Genomic DNA, 19,692 nt, shown 5'->3' with positions numbered 1-19,692 from the left:
ACAAGATGAAACAGGGCAAGACAAGACAGCAGCTAGGCAGGCGTCTCGACTCTTTGCTTAAAAATCAGGCAGTTGGTCCCTGAGAAGGTGCGGCAGCAATCAAACCCTACAAACAAACAAAAAGGCAAAGATAACCTTAATCGTCTCTAATTTACAAATACTAGCAGCTATAATATAAGCGGCTTAACCCAAGACTGGAGGCGCTGTACTGTACGGTGAACGCAACTCATGCGTCTCTCCACCACAGCTGGAGTAAAGAAAGAGAAACAGCCGCGCTGTAGCGGGCCGCAGAATTATGACTACTAGTTACCGACTTTTGAGAGGAAGAGGTCGAAAGGAGGCCTACCTGTAGCAGTCACACAATCCGATTGTATCGGTGAATTAACCAATAGGCCAGCATTTACTGCTGTATCGCACCAGAAGCTCGGGAGGAATGATCCAACAAAAAAACCGGCTTCCCTTTATACAGGTAAACACCACCCTGTAATCAATATGCAGGTGGGTTCCTAATTAACCCAATCACATGATACAAGTAGCGAGTGCAGCGGAAAGAGAGCGAGGGTGGTAGAGCGAGCGAGAGAGAGAGAAAAAGAAGGGCCAGTAGCCCATCCGGCTACACATGCCTTAACGTCTTCCAGACAATCGAACAGTGTCTTCAAAGGGTTAGCAGATTTGCGTTTCAGTGGGAGGTAGATCTGTAAATCATCTGCATAACAGTGAAAGGAGATACCATATTTTTCAGAAATAGCGCCCAAAGGAAGCATGCAAATTGAGAAGATAACCAGGCCAAGAATAGATCTCTGAGGGACCCCACAAAAGTGCGAGGTCCTTGGGGGATAATGTGTCAGAGAAGGATCAATTAGATAGGTAAGATTTAAACCATTGCAATGTAGTCCCTTTAATACCAGCATATTGTTCCAGTCGAGAGATAAGAATCCTATGATCCACCGTATCAAAAGCAGTACTGAGATCTAGTAATATTAAAATGGCAGAATCCCCCAAGTCTGTAAAAGTTCAAAGGTCATTAGAAACTTTTAAAAGAGTAGTTTCAGTGCTATGATGCGTTTTAAAACCAGACTGGAATACTTCACCAATGCCGTGATTATCTAAAAAGGTCTGGAACTGGAGGAGGACAACTTTCTCCAGAACTTTTGACGGAAAAGGCAATTTGGAGATTGGTCTATAATTTGATAGAACAGTTGGGTCCAGGTTCTGCTTTTTAAGGATAGGTTCCACCACTGCATGTTTAAAGTCAGGGGGAACAGACCCAGACTGAAGACTGCCGTTTACAATGGAATGCAAACACATACCAACCGTGTCAAACACATCTTTCAGCAATCTAGGTGGAATGATATCCAAGGAACATTTTGAGGGTTTCAAGTTATTAACTATTTCATTAAGTAATGAAAAGGACACTGGCTCAAAATAATCAAAAGAGGCAAAAGTTGGAGAGTGATTAGATGGGTCAAAAGTAGGAAGAATAATGTGAGACCTGATATCTACAATTTTTTTAACGAAGAATTTCAGAAGATTTTCGCTGCCAAATAAAATATGAGGTTGATGATAATTATTGGACACAATCCTAGAAAAATACATTGTTTTTGCTGCTTTAACGGCTTTCTGGTAATTTGACAAGGATTCTCTGAGTCTCAAATGATACCTGTAATCAGTGTTTTTTCCACTTTCGTTCTGTTTTTCTGCCGACTTGTCTATGTTTTCTTGTATCATTATTCAACTATGGTTGAGTTTTGGGTTTTAGATACCTAGTGGTGAAAGGAGCAATAGAATCAAGTACTTCCAAACAAGTTGGGTTAAAGTGTAAAGCGAGAGTAGGCTGTCAATAGTTAAATGGGTGGGCCTATTTGCAAGTAATGCAAGATTTAAATTTTTATACAAACAAGCCAAGCGATCTGAAGTATTTGAGTTAATCATATGAGATCTGTATTTAGGCACATCTGATTTGATGGGCTGACCTAAGAGAGGAAACTCAAATACTACAGGTATGTGGTCAGAAAAAATTATGTGACAGATTTCAATGTCAAGACGTGACAGGCCACAAGATAGGACCAAATCCAAAGTATGACCACGTTCACATGTTGGGCCGTTAACTGACTGAACAAGATTAAAAGAATCTACCAAATTAAAAAAGTCATTGGCCAGTGGAGTGTTTGGGCAGCAAACGTGAATGTTAAAATCCCCCACAATTAAAATACTGTCATAACTTGGTAAAATTCTTGTCAATAATTCAGAAAAGTCTTGTATGAAGTCCTTATTATATTTCGGAGGTCGATACACTAGCGCCCATGGCACAAGAGTAGACAAACAAATTTCAAATAACTGCAGTTTAAAGCTGCTGTAGGCGTCTGCTGGTAACTGACGACAGTTGAAACAGTTTTTATAAACAGTTTTTATAAACAGTGGCTAATATGCCGCCCCGGCCCGTGGTTCGGGGTGAATTGAGGTAGTAGCAGAAAGTTCAGAAAACGAGGTAAAGTCACCCAAGGTGAGCCACGTTTCAGTCACCAGGAGAAAGTCCAAATTGCGAGTGGTGAAAAAGTCATTCAGGATGACTTTTTAGCCAACGACCTGGCATTAACCAGGGCCAGTTTAGCTAATGTAGTATTCACCGTGGGCTCGAATGATCGATCCAGAGGGCGAAGATTCTGGTAATCCACTTCACCCCTGCGAAGACGTGGGGAAGGATACCGTGGAAGCTGGATATTTTCCCTGGAATGCTGGATATCTTCTCTGGAATGCTCCCTGGAATCGGGAACGGGTGCCGATTCCAGGAGGTGAACAACTTGATGTCCGAGGCTGCCGTGTAAGTAGCAACGCAGTTTCTGAGTTTTACCAGTATTCCACCCCGTTTCCCTTGCCTTCTGTAGGATTTCTTCCTGAGGGGAAGGCTAGGTGGATAACGGCAGAGAAACAGTGGTACAGTTTCTACCACAGGTGGGACTCGGTAATCCTCACCTCCTGGGGCCATATGATACTGCCCATCAACAGTGGCTCGGATGGTTAATAGCGATTGGAAATCATACACCAAAAGAGTAGAGACATTGTTGAGAAAAACCGATATAAGCAGGGTTAGTAGAATCAAAACAGGTAACAGCTGATGGCAAGCCACACACACAGACGCCATCTTGAATCCCCACTGGGATCAACTTAATCACCCAGTGGTATCTCGCTCTCCAGTCTTTTCATTTCAAGGTGGTCATGGCTGATTTCCTCTCCCTCTCGTGGGTGGTAGGGTTGCCCGGATGGCTCTCTGGCCTTAGTTGGGTGCTGGAGGTATGTGGCAGGGGTGTGGTCTGCAGCTCTGCTGCAAAGGACTGGTAGGGCAGTGTGTCCGGTGAGCAGTGCCAGAAGGCTGGCAGACCAGCTGGGACTGGTTGGTGTGATCAGTCGTGCTATTTCAGTTACCAGCTGCGACAGGAGAGAAAAAGGCTGCACCATGAACATGTCAGCTGAAAGCTGATCGGAATTATTTAAAAAGTGGCAAATAAAATGTAATCAGCCTGTTAACAGTGTGTACTTCTGGGTCCTTTGTGTCACAGACACCAACTGTCTATCATCTATAATCCAGTTTTGAGATCCCTTCTCAGGTGCCTTAATGCCCACTCACATCTTGTGTCAGTTGATCTCAGTAAGTCACATGATAGGGTGAGGCAAGGTCTCACAGTGGTTTCACCTGAAAACTCTGATAATAATGACCCACACTCTTTTTCAAACCTTGGCACACGTGATGAGGAACATGATCAATAATGGCTCAACAACCTTCTTGAAGGAAAACTCCCACTAGCGCTTAAAATCCTGGGAGTCTCCACCATTTGGTCTCAGACTTAATGAAGCTTCTTGGATGAGAGACAAAATGTCTTCAAGAAATTTAAAACAGTCGTATGGTTTTTCTTTCCAAGCTCCTCAGATTACCATGACCTGGACTTATACAGTTATGTAAAATACATGTTTCATCAAAGATAAGTCTGTGTTCTTTGTGGTTTAATATAATAAAATAGTAAAGTTTGAACTACAATTTGTTTCATGATACACATATTTGTCTTTCTCAGAGTGTTTTAGCTAAAAAGAGGCAGGCTTTGGGCCTCATACTCCCGCCTCCCCCTCCCCCTCTTTTCTGTGTCCAACAAAATACTCACCTGGTTTTTATTTCCTCTCCAAAGAGTGTCAGATATTTTTGACTTTGGGTTCTGAAATTGTTTTAAAGCTGTACATGAAGCAGCACAACTAGACGATAACTACTTACGTATAATGGTGAGTTTCTATTTTATTTTCATTTTAATACAATTTGACACTAACATAACTGAATAACTTTGCAATTTACATTTATAAAAATTCAGTTTAAAAAAATTACATCATCTGCATCTGGCTATCCTTTCTAATAACTGTGAAATTACTGCTTGGTCATATTTACTAAATGTCAATTGGAATTATGATCAGAACACTAACATAAACTGTAAATAAGAAAATCTTTCACCAATACCGAACCAACATTACTGATCAGATTCTATTTATCTTTAATCTAAACCCTGCTATATTTCAGATCTAGGAATGCAGGCCTTTTGATTATTCACGTTTAACTGATCACAGTGGTTTGCCTTTTGTGAGTGGAAGGAAAAGCTTTTAAAAGGCATCGGTTGTAAGTGAACTCTCGATTATGACACCAGAGGCAGACTCTGTTTTTTTTCCACCTGTCTCTCATTATAGCTGGGCTGCATGTCTTATATATCTGACTTTGACTTTTTTTCTTTGCCACTTCTGTTTGGAAGCTGCAAAGAAGGATCACATCCATATCATTCGTCATTTAAACTGTGAGTATTTGTCTCTAAAAAGTACAGTTTTTTCTATTCAGCTGACAACCTGCAACCAAACAAACTGTTAGTTTTCTTTGATTTCATTTATTTAAATTATCATAAAAATTGAAGAAGATTTTCATTAGAAAATAATTTCCAACATGTCACATTTCAGAGTTGCATAAAGAAGATGAAGCCATTTGTTTTTGTCATAACCTTCTACCTCATGGCTCCTGTGGGCTACAGTCAGCCTTTTGGTCCTCCTGGTCCTAAAGGCCCACCTGGGTCACCTGGAGAACCCGGGGCATATGGAGAACCTGGAAAACAAGGACAGAAAGGCTTGAAAGGAGAACCTGGTGAGTGTGATAAACCACCCCCCCAAATACACTCTCAGGGAGGGTTATTTTTAACCCCATAATGCCAAGTGTATTGTACAGGACTTTTTATAGGTTTTTAAAATTTTTAAGCAGTAGTTCAACAAATACTTCAATTTAAAAAAAAAACAGATTTTCCTGGAAATTACTTCATGGTCTAACATATTTGTGCCTCACATGGTTCTGGGTATTTGCTTTTTTGATTTTGGACTGTTGAATGTTGTTTTGAGGTTTATGTGATTTCTTTATAGTTCTACATTGTTTAGTCTTTTGTGTCTAGTATTTCCCAGTGCTTCCTATTTTAATTATTTATGCATTTAGTTCTTAGTTCTTAGTTCGCTTTTGAGCCCATGTTTTCTTAGTCTAGCATCTGTGTGTCTTCCCTAGTGTCCCGTGTATATTGTCGGTCTTGCTTCTATGTTTATTCACCTTCTTTCTCCACAGTTGAGTCCCCGTGTCTCTTTGGTCCCTCTGTGCCCTGTCTCTGTAGTTTGCCTTGTTTACCCTGTCAGTCATGTCTCCATGTAATTTTCCCTTGTCTACGTCAAGTTTGTGTGTCTCAGTCTCCATGTCAGTGTTAGTTTCCTAGTTTATTGCTATAGTCACTTGTGTTGTGTATGTTATGTATGTAGGTTTCTTTCAGTTAGATTCTGTTGACATGTGTGCCCCAGGTGTGATCGAACTGGAGATAAGATAATGTGGACTCAAACGCAGACACAGATGCAAGAGAACTTTTAATCTGAAAGCCAGCCTTTATTAGAGGCTCTACAAAAGACTGCAAAACAACTAATGAAGGGAAGAACTAAAAATGCTATAAAAACTTAAACTGGGTGAAGCTAAATATAATAACATGGGAAGCCTCAAAAACATTACAAAAAACAGACTTCTAATAATAAACAACACAAAACACTGGGTCACCGAGCCAGGACCGTGACAGTAAGTGGTGATGTGTTCGGATTTGAATTTGGCCCACGTTCTGGATCAATATATCTACAATATATTTGGGAAAAAGTAAGCCCTCATAACTTCCTTAGCGTAAGAGCTACACTGGTTTGAAAAAGTGTTTCCTGCGTTCCTGATTTCATATTTTTTTTGTATGTTTGTCACACTTAAATGTTCCCGATCATCAAACAAATTTGAATATTAGACAAAGATAAAACAAGTAAATACAAAATGCAGTTTCTTAATAAAGGGGTTTATTATTAAGGGGAAAAAATCCTTGTAACCTTTGATCACATAGTTTGAACCAAGACTTACAAATTTAAGTACAATATTGGCAACATTTAACAATTTGACTCCAACATGGGTTTTTTCACATTGTTGTGTTGTGTACATGATCATTTTCCCCACCTTATATGGATGACATTTATAAACAACAACAGGGTAAATTTTTTTCTCTGGAAAACCAGAAACTGGAAACATTGGTATGAACTTCACATCTTATTTGATGTGTTTATATCTTCACTTTAGGGGCTCAAGGGCGTCAAGGACTACCTGGATTTCCAGGACCTAATGGACGAATCGGAAAACCTGGACAGCCTGGCCCACCTGGAACTATTATAATGTGTGGACGAGGTTAGAACATAAGAATAACTTTATTGATTCCAGAGGGAACTTCACAGACACACACTTTAATAGTGGCTCTATGGTGTTGTGGTTTATACATTTACCTAACAAGTCATATCTGAATTCAATCCTGTGTAACTTAAAACCCTTTGGGGTTGTGTCAGGGAGGGCATCTAAGGCAAAAAACATGCAGGGCTACCTACTGTGTTGACAACTTGTGAATAAGGGAACAACTAATAGCAGTTTAACCATAAATATACAACACATGAAAACTACATTCCCATAAAATATGCTCTTTTAAGTTTCTAGTGAAAACCAAAAATCTTAAAAACAAAGAAGGTTGGTGGTGTTTGTCTTGACTCCATTTTGAGACCATTTTTTCTCCTTATATTTGATCTTTCTTTTGTTTTAGTTTTAATTTTACTTTCTCAGTTTTTCTCTAGGTTTAGTCTCTAAACTTAATTGGTTAGGTTTCTGAAAGGATAATGGTTTTGGGAGTTGAATCACAATTCACTATGGTTTAGCTTATTAGGGAAGTCAAGCTCCCATCTAATACAAAGTATGTCTGGTAAACCTGTCAGGGCTGCAGCTCCCACACATCCCACAAAGAGGACTCAAATGCAGGCACTTACTGAGTTGTGAGGGAGGTTTATTGCAAAAGGCAAACACAAAGACGGCATTACAAAAACAGAACTAAGGGTAATCTAACTGTGAAGTGCCAGTGTGTGAATGTGTGTGTGAATGGGTGAATGACTGAATGTAGTGTGAAGCGCTTTGGGGTCCTTAGGGACTAGAAAAGCGCTATACAAATGCAGGCCATTTACCATAAACTGGGAGAAACGTAATTTAACGGCAATCCTGAACACGAAGGGGGACAGCAGGGAGAGGACACAGTGGATTCACAGACAGTTTTCCAGGAGACGAACACAGACGGACCAGTCATGAGCACATGAGTTTACACAACATAAAAACACACAGAGGGACACTGGGAAATCACACACACACAGGTGGGAGACACAGCTGGACCTGATTAACCAGACGAGACAGAGGAAACACTAACACCAGGGACCAACAGAGGGAGTACCAACCCAGAATCCCAGCACCAGAACACAAATCATCCCAAAGCTAGAACATCAATAATAATAATAATAATAATAATAATAATAATAATAATAATAATAATAATTATACACCAAACCCAAAATCACTGAGTCCCGGGACTCCATGACAAAACCTTTATGCAGACAAAACTTTTAGTATATACTGAACCAGGTTTAGCACCAGATGCATTGTATTGTGAGATGTCCCTTATGTTTTCATAATTATTTTACAGTTTTGAGAGACGTGGAAAAAGACGGATAACTAAATATGCAAATGAATAAATACACACTTTGTTAACTCTAATGTGTTTTGTCCAGATCCTATTGGCTCTTTTCAAAGCGACACTGAAAAGCTAATGAAGAGAATTGCCAAGTTTAAACTTGGTAAGTATCTTATCCATATTCATTTGTTTCAAATACATAACTGCTATTTTATAGCATAATAGACAGCTGTTATTTCTGCTGTATTTTAAATTTGATGGTATATCTCTGTTCTGGGGAGTTTGGCCTCACTATTACATACACAGGACTCTTCAATGGAGAAAACTGTATTAAGACCACCCCCACCTACAATTTAAAGCAAACCAGACATAAGTAACAATAGTCAAGATGTTGTTGTCAGCCACAGAAGGGACTGGTGTGGTAGTGGGTTGCAAAGTAGCTTGCAGATGACCAGCAGCTGTAGTCAGGACTCAAATTGATGCCTATTTGTATTATTTTGTTCAGATTAACGCAAAGATTTGCTGTCACTGAATGAAGCTAAGAGGTCACGTCACTATTGTAATCAATAATAGTATAATAAACAGCATTCTTTAAATTGATAAAGAAAAGACTACATAGTCAGTTTTTATTTTTATTTTATTAAAATACCACCAGTTTGCAACAACAATAACCTGAAGTCAACACTGTAAAAACTATATTGACAAACAGTAACAAAATAATTTTCCAATGGCAATGCAGTAGCTGTAAAGAACATATTATTGATTAACGTTAATAAAATTCTCATATTTAGAGGTTTTACTTCAAAATCCAAGTTTCTTTTTTGAGACAATTCATGGTATATTAGTAAAATAAAATTTAACTGAATAAGAATCTTTAGATAAGCTTTAGAAAAGGCAACAATTATTTTGCCAGAAAACATATCCTTAAGATTGCCTACAAGTAAATGTCTTTTTTCTAATTTTACTTTTCTGTGCTTTTTTTCAGCTGTAAACTATGATTTTGTCCAAATAGTTGATCAAAAATACTTTGTCTCCAACAAGCACAGAGGCAGTTTCTCAGAGGCTGTAGTGTTTTGCAGCCAACGTGGTTTAGAGCTGGCGTTGCCACAGAACGCAGAGGAGAACAACGCACTGACTCAAGTTCATGGCAAATTCAGAGCCAAAGCCTGGATCAATGTGAACAATAAAAAAGCTGAGGGGGAGTTTAAAACTGACATGAAAAATCAACCTTTGACCTTTAAAAATTGGGGAGAAGGGCAGCCAGACAAATCCATTGAGGATACAGGCTGCACAATGCTGTCAGAAAACGGTTCCTGGCAAGTGACACATGAATGTTCTCTCAATGTCCACATCATTTGTCAGTTATAGAAATGTCTCATGAGAACTGCAAAAAAACTCCCAAAACAAACAAACACAAATCCCACATTTATGTGTATATGTGTATTTTCAGCTTTGCATGCTTAATCTAACTCTGTTTCAGCCTTCTTGTGTGTGATGGCAACTAAAATTATGTAATGCCAAAAGTGAGGAAGCAATGAAAAAAGATCAAAATGATCCTTATGTTTCTTATTCAGACATGATACCTTTTATGTTTAATTTACATCAGTTCATCTAAATCATCTGTTAATGCTAAATCTTTCAGCTTTTGTTTTACAAAATATTTACTTTTGCCTAAGCATATTCATAAATACACTACATTGCTAAAAGTATTCCCTCACCCATCCAAATCACTGGATCAATCACTTCCATGGCAACAAGTGTATAAAGTCAGACAGCTAGGCTGTAGACTGCTTATACAAACAATTATGAAAGAATGGGTTGCTCTCAGGAGCTCAGTGACTTCCGGTGTGGTATCATGATAGAATATTACCTAACTAAATATTCCACAGTCAACTGTTAATGGTATTGTAACAAAGAAGAAGTATTTGCAATGACAGCAACTCAGAGTCAATTGCTACAGACCTCCAAACTTCATGTGGCCTTCAGATTAGCTCAAGATCAGTATGTAGAGAGCTTCATGGAATGGGTTTCCATGGCTGAGCAGCGCATCCTTACATCACCAAGCACAATGCAAAGTGTCGGATGCTGTTGTGTAAAGCCTGCTGCTACTGGACTGTGGAGCAGTGGAGACATTTTCTCTAGAGTGACAAATCATGCTTCTCCATCTGATGGGTGGGAGAGTCTGTGTTTGGCAGATGCCAAGACAATGGCATTTGTCTGACTGCATTGTGCAAAGTGTAAATTTGGTGGAGGAGGGATTACAGTGCAAGGTCGTTTTTTAGGAGATGTACTCGGACCCATGGGTATGCCCAATGACAGAATGCAACTTTTACAGGGAGTGCAGAATTATTAGGCAAGTTGTATTTTTGAGGAATAATGTTATTATTGAACAACAACTATGTTCTCAATGAACCCAAAAAACTCATTAATATCAAAGCTGAATGTTTTTGGAAGTAGTTTTTAGTTTGTTTTTAGTTTTAGCTATTTTAGGGGGATATCTGTGTGTGCAGGTGACTATTACTGTGCATAATTATTAGGCAACTTAACAAAAAACAAATATATACCCATTTCAATTATTTATTTTTACCAGTGAAACCAATATAACATCTCCACATTCACAAATATACATTTCTGACATTCAAAAACAAAACAAAAACAAATCAGCGACCAATATAGCCACCTTTCTTTGCAAGGACACTCAAAAGCCTGCCATCCATGGATTCTGTCAGTGTTTTGATCTGTTCACCATCAACATTGTGTGCAGCAGCAACCACAACCTCCCAGACACTGTTCAGAGAGGTGTTCTGTTTTCCCTCCTTGTAAATCTCACATTTGATGATGGACCACAGGTTCTCAATGGGGTTCAGATCAGGTGAACAAGGTGGCCATGTCATTAGTTTTTCTTCTTTTATACCCTTTCTTGCCAGCCACGCTGTGGAGTACTTGGACGCGTGTGATGGAGCATTGTCCTGCATGAAAATCATGTTTTTCGTGAAGGATGCAGACTTCTTCCTGTACCTGAGTATTGCACACCTTGTGCTTTTGGGCACTCCAGTGATGTTGCAGCTCTGAAATATGGCCAAACTGGTGGCAAGTGGCATCTTGGCAGCTGCACGCTTGACTTTTCTCAGTTCATAGGCAGTTATTTTGCGCCTTGGTTTTTCCACACGCTTCTTGCGACCCTGTTGACTATTTTGAATGAAACGCTTGATTGTTCGATGATCACGCTTCAGAAGCTTTGCAATTTTGAGACTGCTGCATCCCTCTGCAAGATATCTCACTATTTTTGACTTTTCTGAGCCTGTCAAGTCCTTCTTTTGACCCATTTTGCCAAAGGAAAGGAAGTTGCCTAATAATTATGCACACCTGATATAGGGTGTTGATGTCATTAGACCACACCCCTTCTCATTACAGAGATGCACATCACCTAATATGCTTAATTGGTAGTAGGCTTTTGAGCCTATACAGCTTGGAGTAAGACAACATGCATGAAGAGGATGATGTGGACAAAATACTCATTTGCCTAATAATTCTGCACTCCCTGTATATATTTTTGTGTCATGCTGTTTTTTTCTTCGACTTTACTATGTTTATGCCACCACTTTGAAATGGTCCATATTATTTTCACTTTTGACTCAAGAAACTTTACACCGAACTCAGAGGAACATATACAGTTTGTTTTTTGGTAAATGCGAGCAAGTCACCAAGACCACTATTTAAGCTATGAAGTAGCCACATTCTGCTCCCTTGGTCACATAAAAGGGTAATTTCAGGCGCCATGTGACTTTTCTTCCACATGTTTTGTCCACTGTTAGGGATGAAAAAGATGAAATAAAGCAGTTTTTACAAACACGTCACAGAGCTGACTTTGCACAAGAATGAGGAAGAGAACATCATACTAAATCAAGTTTTTGGATATATTTACAAAAAGGCCTGGATCAACGTGAGAAACAAAAAAGTTTCTGTTCGTGTGTGTGAGTCTAAAAAATGACAAATGCACAGAAATGATAAATTTGCTTAATAAATTGTTCTTAAATTTGGTTCATTGTTTGATTTCTTTTTTCTTCAGCTACAAGCTACAAGTTTGTCCAAAGAGTTGGTCAGAAATACTCTTGCAAGGATAGAGTTTCCTTCGCCTTGTAGTCCAGAAATAAGAACTCTACACGCATCAACGCTTGAGCTGGCTGTGTCCCAGAGTGAGCAGGAGAACAGCGCATTGACCAAAGGGTGTGGGGGATGTTTGCACAGCAGCTTAAATCAATGTCAGAAATAACATGACAGAGGGGAATTTTGAGGTTAACATGAAAAACCAACCTCTGACCTTTGCCAAATGGGGAGATACAGGCTGCACCATGCTGTCAGAAAATAGCACCTGGCAAGTTACACTGAAATGCCTCCTTGAGTGCATTTGTCAGTTATAGCAGAGACATAATTATTATTATTGTTATTGCAGGGAAGCTAACTGTGAGACACCAATTAATTTCCTCTTTCATAAAGTGGAAACCACTTCTGCATCACATCTGCACCTTGCTCTTTAAAACACAAGCTGCAGAAAACTAATTAGTAGATGTTTATAGTTTTACAAATACTGACATCCCATTAGTTCGTTATTTTTTATTTTTAACACAAACACTTAATCATTCAGTCATCAATATATAAAGATGGAGACAGTGATTACAATGGAGATTTATAATCCACTCAGAATAAAATCTATAGCCTCCATTTTTCTAACTGGAAATTAAGTTGTCAGACTGTCAGTCAGTCAGACTTTTCAGCACACTAATCAATAATCACCCATTTGTCCTGTTGTAATTTGTCACACCGATAGAAAAAAATGTCTCCTAAAGTTGGATCTTGGAGAGGATGTTAATAGTTGTTCACAGATTGACATTTAGTCACATAATAATGTCAAAGATTCTGTGAGGTACAATGTCTGAAGTTGAAATTCTAAACCCTAACATATTTGGAACCAAATACTCTTGTGAATAGCCGTGTGAAGCAGGCAGGGATAGACCCAAATGGAGACTCATTTGGGTGAAAAGGAAGTCAAAAAAAGGCAGCTGAACTAAACTAAACAATACAAAAACCAAACTGAGAAATGTGTGACCTAAGCAAGTGTGTGGAACACATGGTGAGGAATGAGGGCGATCACAAGAACGGACGGAGGTAAACAGAGGACTTAAATACACATTTATTATTAAAATAGACATAACATAAAAAATAAATAAAATTCATGTCCGAAGCACCATATCATCCCGTTATCAGACAGAACTATCACATGATCAAACAGAAGCTGTCAGTTCAGCTGTAAAGTGGTCAATCATAAAGCTGTTCATTATAAATTGTAGATTCAAGCTGCTCTTTTGGCCACCAGATGTCACCAAAGATAACTGTGTTGAAAAGCTTTGAGTAATGAACCGTTTTGCAGTACTTCAATGCTTCAGAAAGCTTAATTTGCCCATCCCTAGGAAGTGATACTCTACCGCAGAGAGCACGGACACACATAGGAGTGCTTGTGTAAATCACCCTTTTGCCATTTTTATCCTGACTCAACAGGTCTGTTTAGCAAGTAGTTAGATCAGATTGATTTTAGCGAGCAGAATTCAGCTTTGAGATCAGAACTAACTGTGACAGCATGAATCAGCTGGAGCGCTGTTGGACACTTTCAAAGAATTTAATTGTGCAAGTGGGAATGAATGCCTGTGCCAGTGAAATTAAATTTTAGTGATGATATGTTTTCCCTCATATGCCACTTTTAACCAATATATAATTCCGTACTCAAGTCATTATTAAAAGATTCCAATGGAATCGGAAGCAACCCTGCTTCCCAAGAGAATAGCCAGCGGTGACCATAAGTTAGCAGTAATTTAAAAGGTGTTGCAAACATGCAATGAGACAAAAGTGTAATTTTAAAGAATGTCAACGAATAGTCTGGACACACATAAAAAGGCTATAAGTAGAAGACTTTTGGACTCCAGAAGCAACAAAATTTTGACTCTAACGGGTTCTCAAAAACAGTTACTTAACCAAAGATATTTTCAAAACTTCAATAAAGCAATAATTATTACTAACAGTTAAACGGATGCATTAAGAGCTGCTTTTTTCTGTCTCTTGTGCCTGTCACAAATTTTGACACAAGTAAAGATTTTACTGTTTATCTGGATTCATAATGTCTCCCTGTGCATAATTACTATACATGGATTTGGATTTGCTGTCTGTGCAACAATTCTCAGGGACCACCTTGGAGATGCAATTCACTTTAGAAACATATTATCGTAGACATTTTTAATGCACTGATAAAGAAATTATGAAACAAATGAGCAATTAAAACACAACAAGCCTATTTGTCTTAACAACGAGTTAAGTTAATTGTTCGCAACAAGTTGACGACTGTTGCATTGTTTCCAAAACTGGAAATCTGACGCTCATTTAGTAATCTTTATCATCAACTTGGCCCCATATGTCTCTGTCAATGTCTTTGCTACACTAAGTTCAACATGTTTGAAGTTTTAAATGTTCAAAACAGACCCAAGCCAAGTATTTATACTTTTCAGAAACATACATTTTGTGAGTGTGGTATTTCTATTGCATGAAAACTATGCTCTGTGTCACCATACTTTGTTTCACACTGAAGTTTGTCTGCACAAATACCTGAAGAAAGACTGTTTTTTGTCTTAAACTATGCTTTATTTGTGGTGGGGAAATAAAGAGTGCAGAAAAAATATCAATCTGGAAAGTAGGTTGTGCTTCAGCACAAGAGGGAGGATTCTACATTCTGACATTTTTTTCTATCCCAAATGGGATTTTGTAGCTGTTGTTTACTTTGGAGAGAACGATCCATCTTACATTAGTTCTACCTAATATCTCAGTTATTTTGTTGGGACATTAGCAGTGAGGCAGTACACCCAACAGACTGCTCTTCATTTATATTGTAAGTACTTTCCTGCTTACTGCTTTATTCTACTAAATTTAATGTTATCATGAGTGTTACATATTGTTTGAAGTATTGCTTGACATTCTAAACATATACCTAGAAAATCCCTCGGAGCTACAATCACAATATTTAATACAATCTCTGTTTTGAATGATCAGATTTCATTTTTGTTACACATTGAATCAGTCAAACCAAGGTAAATCTGGGAAAAACGTACATTACATATATTTTTAATTATCATTTCAGTTCTTCACTGAGAAGATGAGCCCACTTCTTTTTTTGTGCATCTTGTGCCTGTCGGCCCGCATCACCTACACTCAGTTTCCAGGTCCTCCTGGTCTTAAAGGTGAGAAAGGAGATCGAGGAGTTTCTGGGACACAAGGAGTGCCTGGACTACGTGGGCGACCTGGAATTCCTGGACTGCCTGGACGTCCTGGTGAATCAGGTCAAAAATATTATGAGTTCACCACAAGAATGTTGTAAAGAATATAACTTCTTATCATCGTTTGATTTTGACACATATTTATGTACTTTGACTTTAGAAGGCTTTATGTCTGTTTCTTTGCTTTCAGGGGATGTAGGAATATATGGGCTTCCTGGGCACCCTGGAGAAACAGTGTGCACTGAAGGTAAAGATAAGATATAATAAGATGAGAAGATCCCATGTAGCATACTGATATTAGTCCAATCTGTGTCAGACAGCACAAGATCAGTTTGATGACAGATTGCACAGTGAATTAGTTGATGCTCTGTAATTTAAAAGAAAAATAGACCACACAGCTCCTTTCATTCCTGTTGTATGCTCACAATTTAATTTCAGCTACAGTTGAATCCAGTTGCCCAGATGTTCAAACCTTAAAAAGCAGACTTGCTGAGTTAGAACTGGGTAAGTATCATCATCAAGGCATTATTAATTATTTAAAACTCTTTCAAAGACCATCCGTTAATAATTTGTTGTTGCAATTTACAAAAAATCCAGTGTTTTTGCCTGATGTTACAACTTGATCAACATTAGAAAAGTTAGTTGATTAACAGTTAGCATATTCATTTAGAAGCCTCCAGAGATTTTGGGTATGGTGTGTGATCTTGTTCCTACAAGCTCTGTGTTCTTAAAATTTGATTTTACTTGCCTTTCTTGTATCTAACTATGACAAATGCACCATGTAGATGAAGCTTTATTCATTGTTTCCTAATTGCTTATTTACCTTTGTTGATAATGATTTCTGAGTCACAGTTTGTTCCCTGACATTTTTGTGTTCTCTAGCCATTAACTATCATTTTGTCCGGAGAGTTGGTCAGAAATACTTTGTGTCCAACAAGGAGAGAGGCTCTTTCTCCAGGGCTGTCGAATTCTGCTCCCAACAACACATAGAGTTGGCTCTGCCCCAGAACGAGGAGGAGAACAACGCACTGACTCAAGTGTTTGGCGACGTTTACAAGGCAGCTTGGATCAGTGTCAACAACAAAAAGGCAGAGGGAAATTTTGAGGTGGATATGAAAAACCAACGTCTGACATTTACCAAGTGGGGAGAAGGTCAGCCAGACAAATCCATCCAAGATACAGGCTGCACCATGCTGTCAGAAAACGGCATCTGGCAAGTTACACCAGAATGTTCGATGAACGCTTACATCATTTGTCAGTTATAGAAAAATCCCGGTTCCTTGCGAATCTTGCTTTTGGCAATTTCCCCCCACTATCATGTTTATCTCAACATTTTTATTGCATTTTTATTTCTTATATTTCATGTAGAGAAATGTTCTCATTTACCCCAATGGAAGAAAAAATCTAAGCTTGCAGTTGTTTATGAATTATGGGTAAAGCATCAGGGCTGCATTTTGTGGAAGAAAGAAAACTTTGTAGTATTAAAAATGAGACTAACGATTCTCAGTTGACCAACTGAAGTGAAACTCCCAATGGCAATGAATTCATGAATGCATTGTAATAGGAATAACTATTATCTCACAGACCCAAGTTTAAGTCAGTTATTCTGATGCTTGACTGATGTATTGTCAATAAATCATCTAAGCTAACTCTTCATGGTTTCAAATAAATGCTTTTGCATCACTATTGTGCTTTCTTCTATATGTCAGTGTCTTTATGTTAGACAAAAGCCTTTTTCTGTCTCCATCTTCATAATTCTATAAATATAATAATAAATGTATAAAGAATTAAACATTGAACTGCAATAGAAACAAATTTTGTAAGTATGGCATTCTAATCATGAACTAGTGAAAGTAGGTATTAAAGTATTATTCACATGGTTATAATGCAGTCCCAGAAAATGCCATTTGAAGATATTGTTTAATTTTTTCCAAAGGGTGCTTTGAACACTTATGTAGTGTTTTCCTATAAAAACATCATATATTGTGCATTTCTACATAAAAGCCTTTTCAGCTGATTGGTGTTTGCTTTTTGCGAACGCAATACTGTACTTGTGGTTGAAAAACTGGAAAGAAATATTAACATACTTGGGAATAAAACTGAGGTGTTATCATAACTTCATAATATCAGAGATCAAAAAAGAGGTTGTAAAATCTTCATATAAATAAAGGTATGTGCTGTTATATTCGTTGCTAAAGATGCCCCCCCCCCACACACACACACACACACACACTAATCCAACTCCCAGTTCCCATATGAGAGTATGCAGCTGTTGTTTATATGGAGGTCTGTCTAATATCTCAGCTATTTTTCTGTGGAATGAGCAAAAAGGAGGTCCACCCAACATAGCAATGCTTATTTGTATTTTGACTTCTTCCCTAGAGTCTTTTAAGCACATCCCTAATGCTTCCATGGGAGTTAAGAGGACAAGTAGCAGCCATATGCTGCTAATCAAATGTACCAAAATTCCTCTACAATTATGAGAGAGCCTGATGAAATCATACAGAGGATGCTTTGTTCAAATTATTGCTGCTAAAGGTGATTCTGCAAAAGTCTGATTCACAGTGTTTGTAGTTTTTCATTAAGAAGTGAACGTAATGAAATATTTACATTGCACACAACCTCTGCAACATCTCAGTGTACTATTTTAAACATTCAATTGCTGTTAAATTTCCTTTAAATATGTGTTTCAAACAATTCAGTGTCAACTGAGTTATTAATCTTAAATGTTGAACTTCGTCTTTTTAAGTCTGTCAATTTTAAGAGAGCTTTAAAACAATAATGCACTCATGTTTTAATCTTATAGTGATGATTGTGTAGTCAAAATGAGCACAATTCTTTTTGAAATTGAGTTTTGTACAGGGAGTTGCCTTTTATGTTAAGTGGCAGAAACTGTTTGTGCCTCATAAAGTCAAACGTTATCATTTCTGCATTCACTCATAACTACATCAAATCCGTATTCTCATGTTTAGATTCATAGAGTCTTTAAGGTATCACAACACAGTGGCCTTTTTTTGGTTTGAAAGGAGGGAGGTTAATGGACAATCCCTAATGAGATGTTCCAGCTGCTTACTGTGGACTGAATCCCTCCCACATTACTTCTAGCAAATATCTCAGTTCTTTTTCTGTGGAAGCAGCAAAGAAGCAGTACGCCCAGCACATCACTTCTCGTTGGTGGGGTGAGTTCTCTCCTGTTTATCTCTGTATTGTACTAAATTTTGTGCTTCCAAATGGTTTTAACTCTTGAAAACACTTTAAAACAACAAAGATAAAGAAGTACAACACGCTAGCTAGAAAAAATTAATTAAATTTAGCAATTTCTGCATAAAGAATGTCTATAATTGGAATATTTATCATTCTTCCATTTGAGGGTTAGGGCTACATTGCTTTTATATGGAAAACTTAATACTATATTTAACCAAAATTTCAGTTCTGAACTACGAAGATGAGACTGCTTCTCTTATTCTCCGTCATCTGCTTGATGGCCACTGTCAGCTTCAGTCAGCCTCCTGGTCCTCCAGGTCAAAAAGGTGAAAAAGGAGATCCCGGATATCCTGGGTTTCCTGGGATGATAGGACCACCTGGACGAGATGGTATTCCTGGATTACCGGGGACTAAAGGTCAAAATAACCGATGTTATTACTTCATTCTAGCAGTATTTTAAAGGATGTAATTTCGAACTAAATTTAGGTCATTTATTTTTTATTTGGACAGACAAATATATTTGATTTTGAAGCCACAAGCACCTTTAGCTGGCTCACTACCTGTTTATCTATTCTGCAGGGGAGCGAGGATTTCCTGGGATACCTGGATATCCTGGCGTTCGTGGAACATGCTGTAAAGTTTACACTTAAACACCTTTTTTTGCAATGATTGCTTTAGATCATGTACACCTCAGTTATCTGGCATGTTTTCTAAAGATAAAGGCTATGTGTCCCCTGATGTGCCTTGAAATCTATGCATATGGTGACACAATTAGGCAGGCGTAGGATTAGAAATAAGTCTACTGTATTTATAGTCTGTAAAGTCTAAAGGGAAGCTTGACTGTAGACTGTCGTTCTCTCTGTAACATTTGTAGTCACACAAATTTCTCACAAGGCCTCAGTTGTTTTGGTTGGTTACATTTACTCAAAGCTGGAGTATATAAAACAATTTATGCCTGCACGCATTTTGTATTTTCTCATGTTATCTTCTGATTTGTTGATCATAAGTGCCCACAACATAATTCACATGGGGTAATTTGATCACTGTCTAAATTTACATGCTGGTTAGCAGCATGTCAACGATGATGGATGAGCTAGAAAAAC

At 38.1% G+C, this 19,692-nt stretch overlaps 1 protein-coding gene and 1 long non-coding RNA gene across 2 annotated transcripts; both read left to right on the top strand.

Annotated features, from left to right (window-relative positions):
* Nucleotides 1-5,019: 5,019 nt before the first annotated feature.
* LOC102199341 (collagen alpha-1(XVII) chain-like) lies at nt 5,020-17,071 on the top strand. The gene is made up of 8 exons (XM_013909544.1): nt 5,020-5,164; nt 6,653-6,757; nt 8,167-8,232; nt 9,055-9,389; nt 15,250-15,448; nt 15,576-15,632; nt 15,824-15,889; nt 16,268-17,071. Exons 1-8 carry the CDS (start codon nt 5,035-5,037, stop codon nt 16,648-16,650), a joined length of 1,341 nt encoding a protein of 446 aa, XP_013764998.1. The 5' UTR covers nt 5,020-5,034; the 3' UTR covers nt 16,651-17,071.
* A 1,406-nt stretch (nt 17,072-18,477) lies between these two features.
* On the top strand, nt 18,478-19,677 carry LOC102215142 (uncharacterized). The gene is made up of 3 exons (XR_311608.1): nt 18,478-18,564; nt 18,816-19,005; nt 19,169-19,677. It is a non-coding gene; the product is annotated as an uncharacterized LOC102215142 (long non-coding RNA).
* The last annotated feature ends 15 nt before the right edge of the window (nt 19,678-19,692 follow it).

This window comes from Pundamilia nyererei, unplaced genomic scaffold (assembly GCF_000239375.1).
Source record: "Pundamilia nyererei isolate P.nyererei 1_Seehausen unplaced genomic scaffold, PunNye1.0 scaffold00027, whole genome shotgun sequence".
Classification (NCBI taxonomy): domain Eukaryota; kingdom Metazoa; phylum Chordata; class Actinopteri; order Cichliformes; family Cichlidae; genus Pundamilia; species Pundamilia nyererei.
The sequence above is the reverse complement of the archived record's forward strand: the minus strand, read 5'-3'. Positions and strand labels throughout refer to the sequence as shown.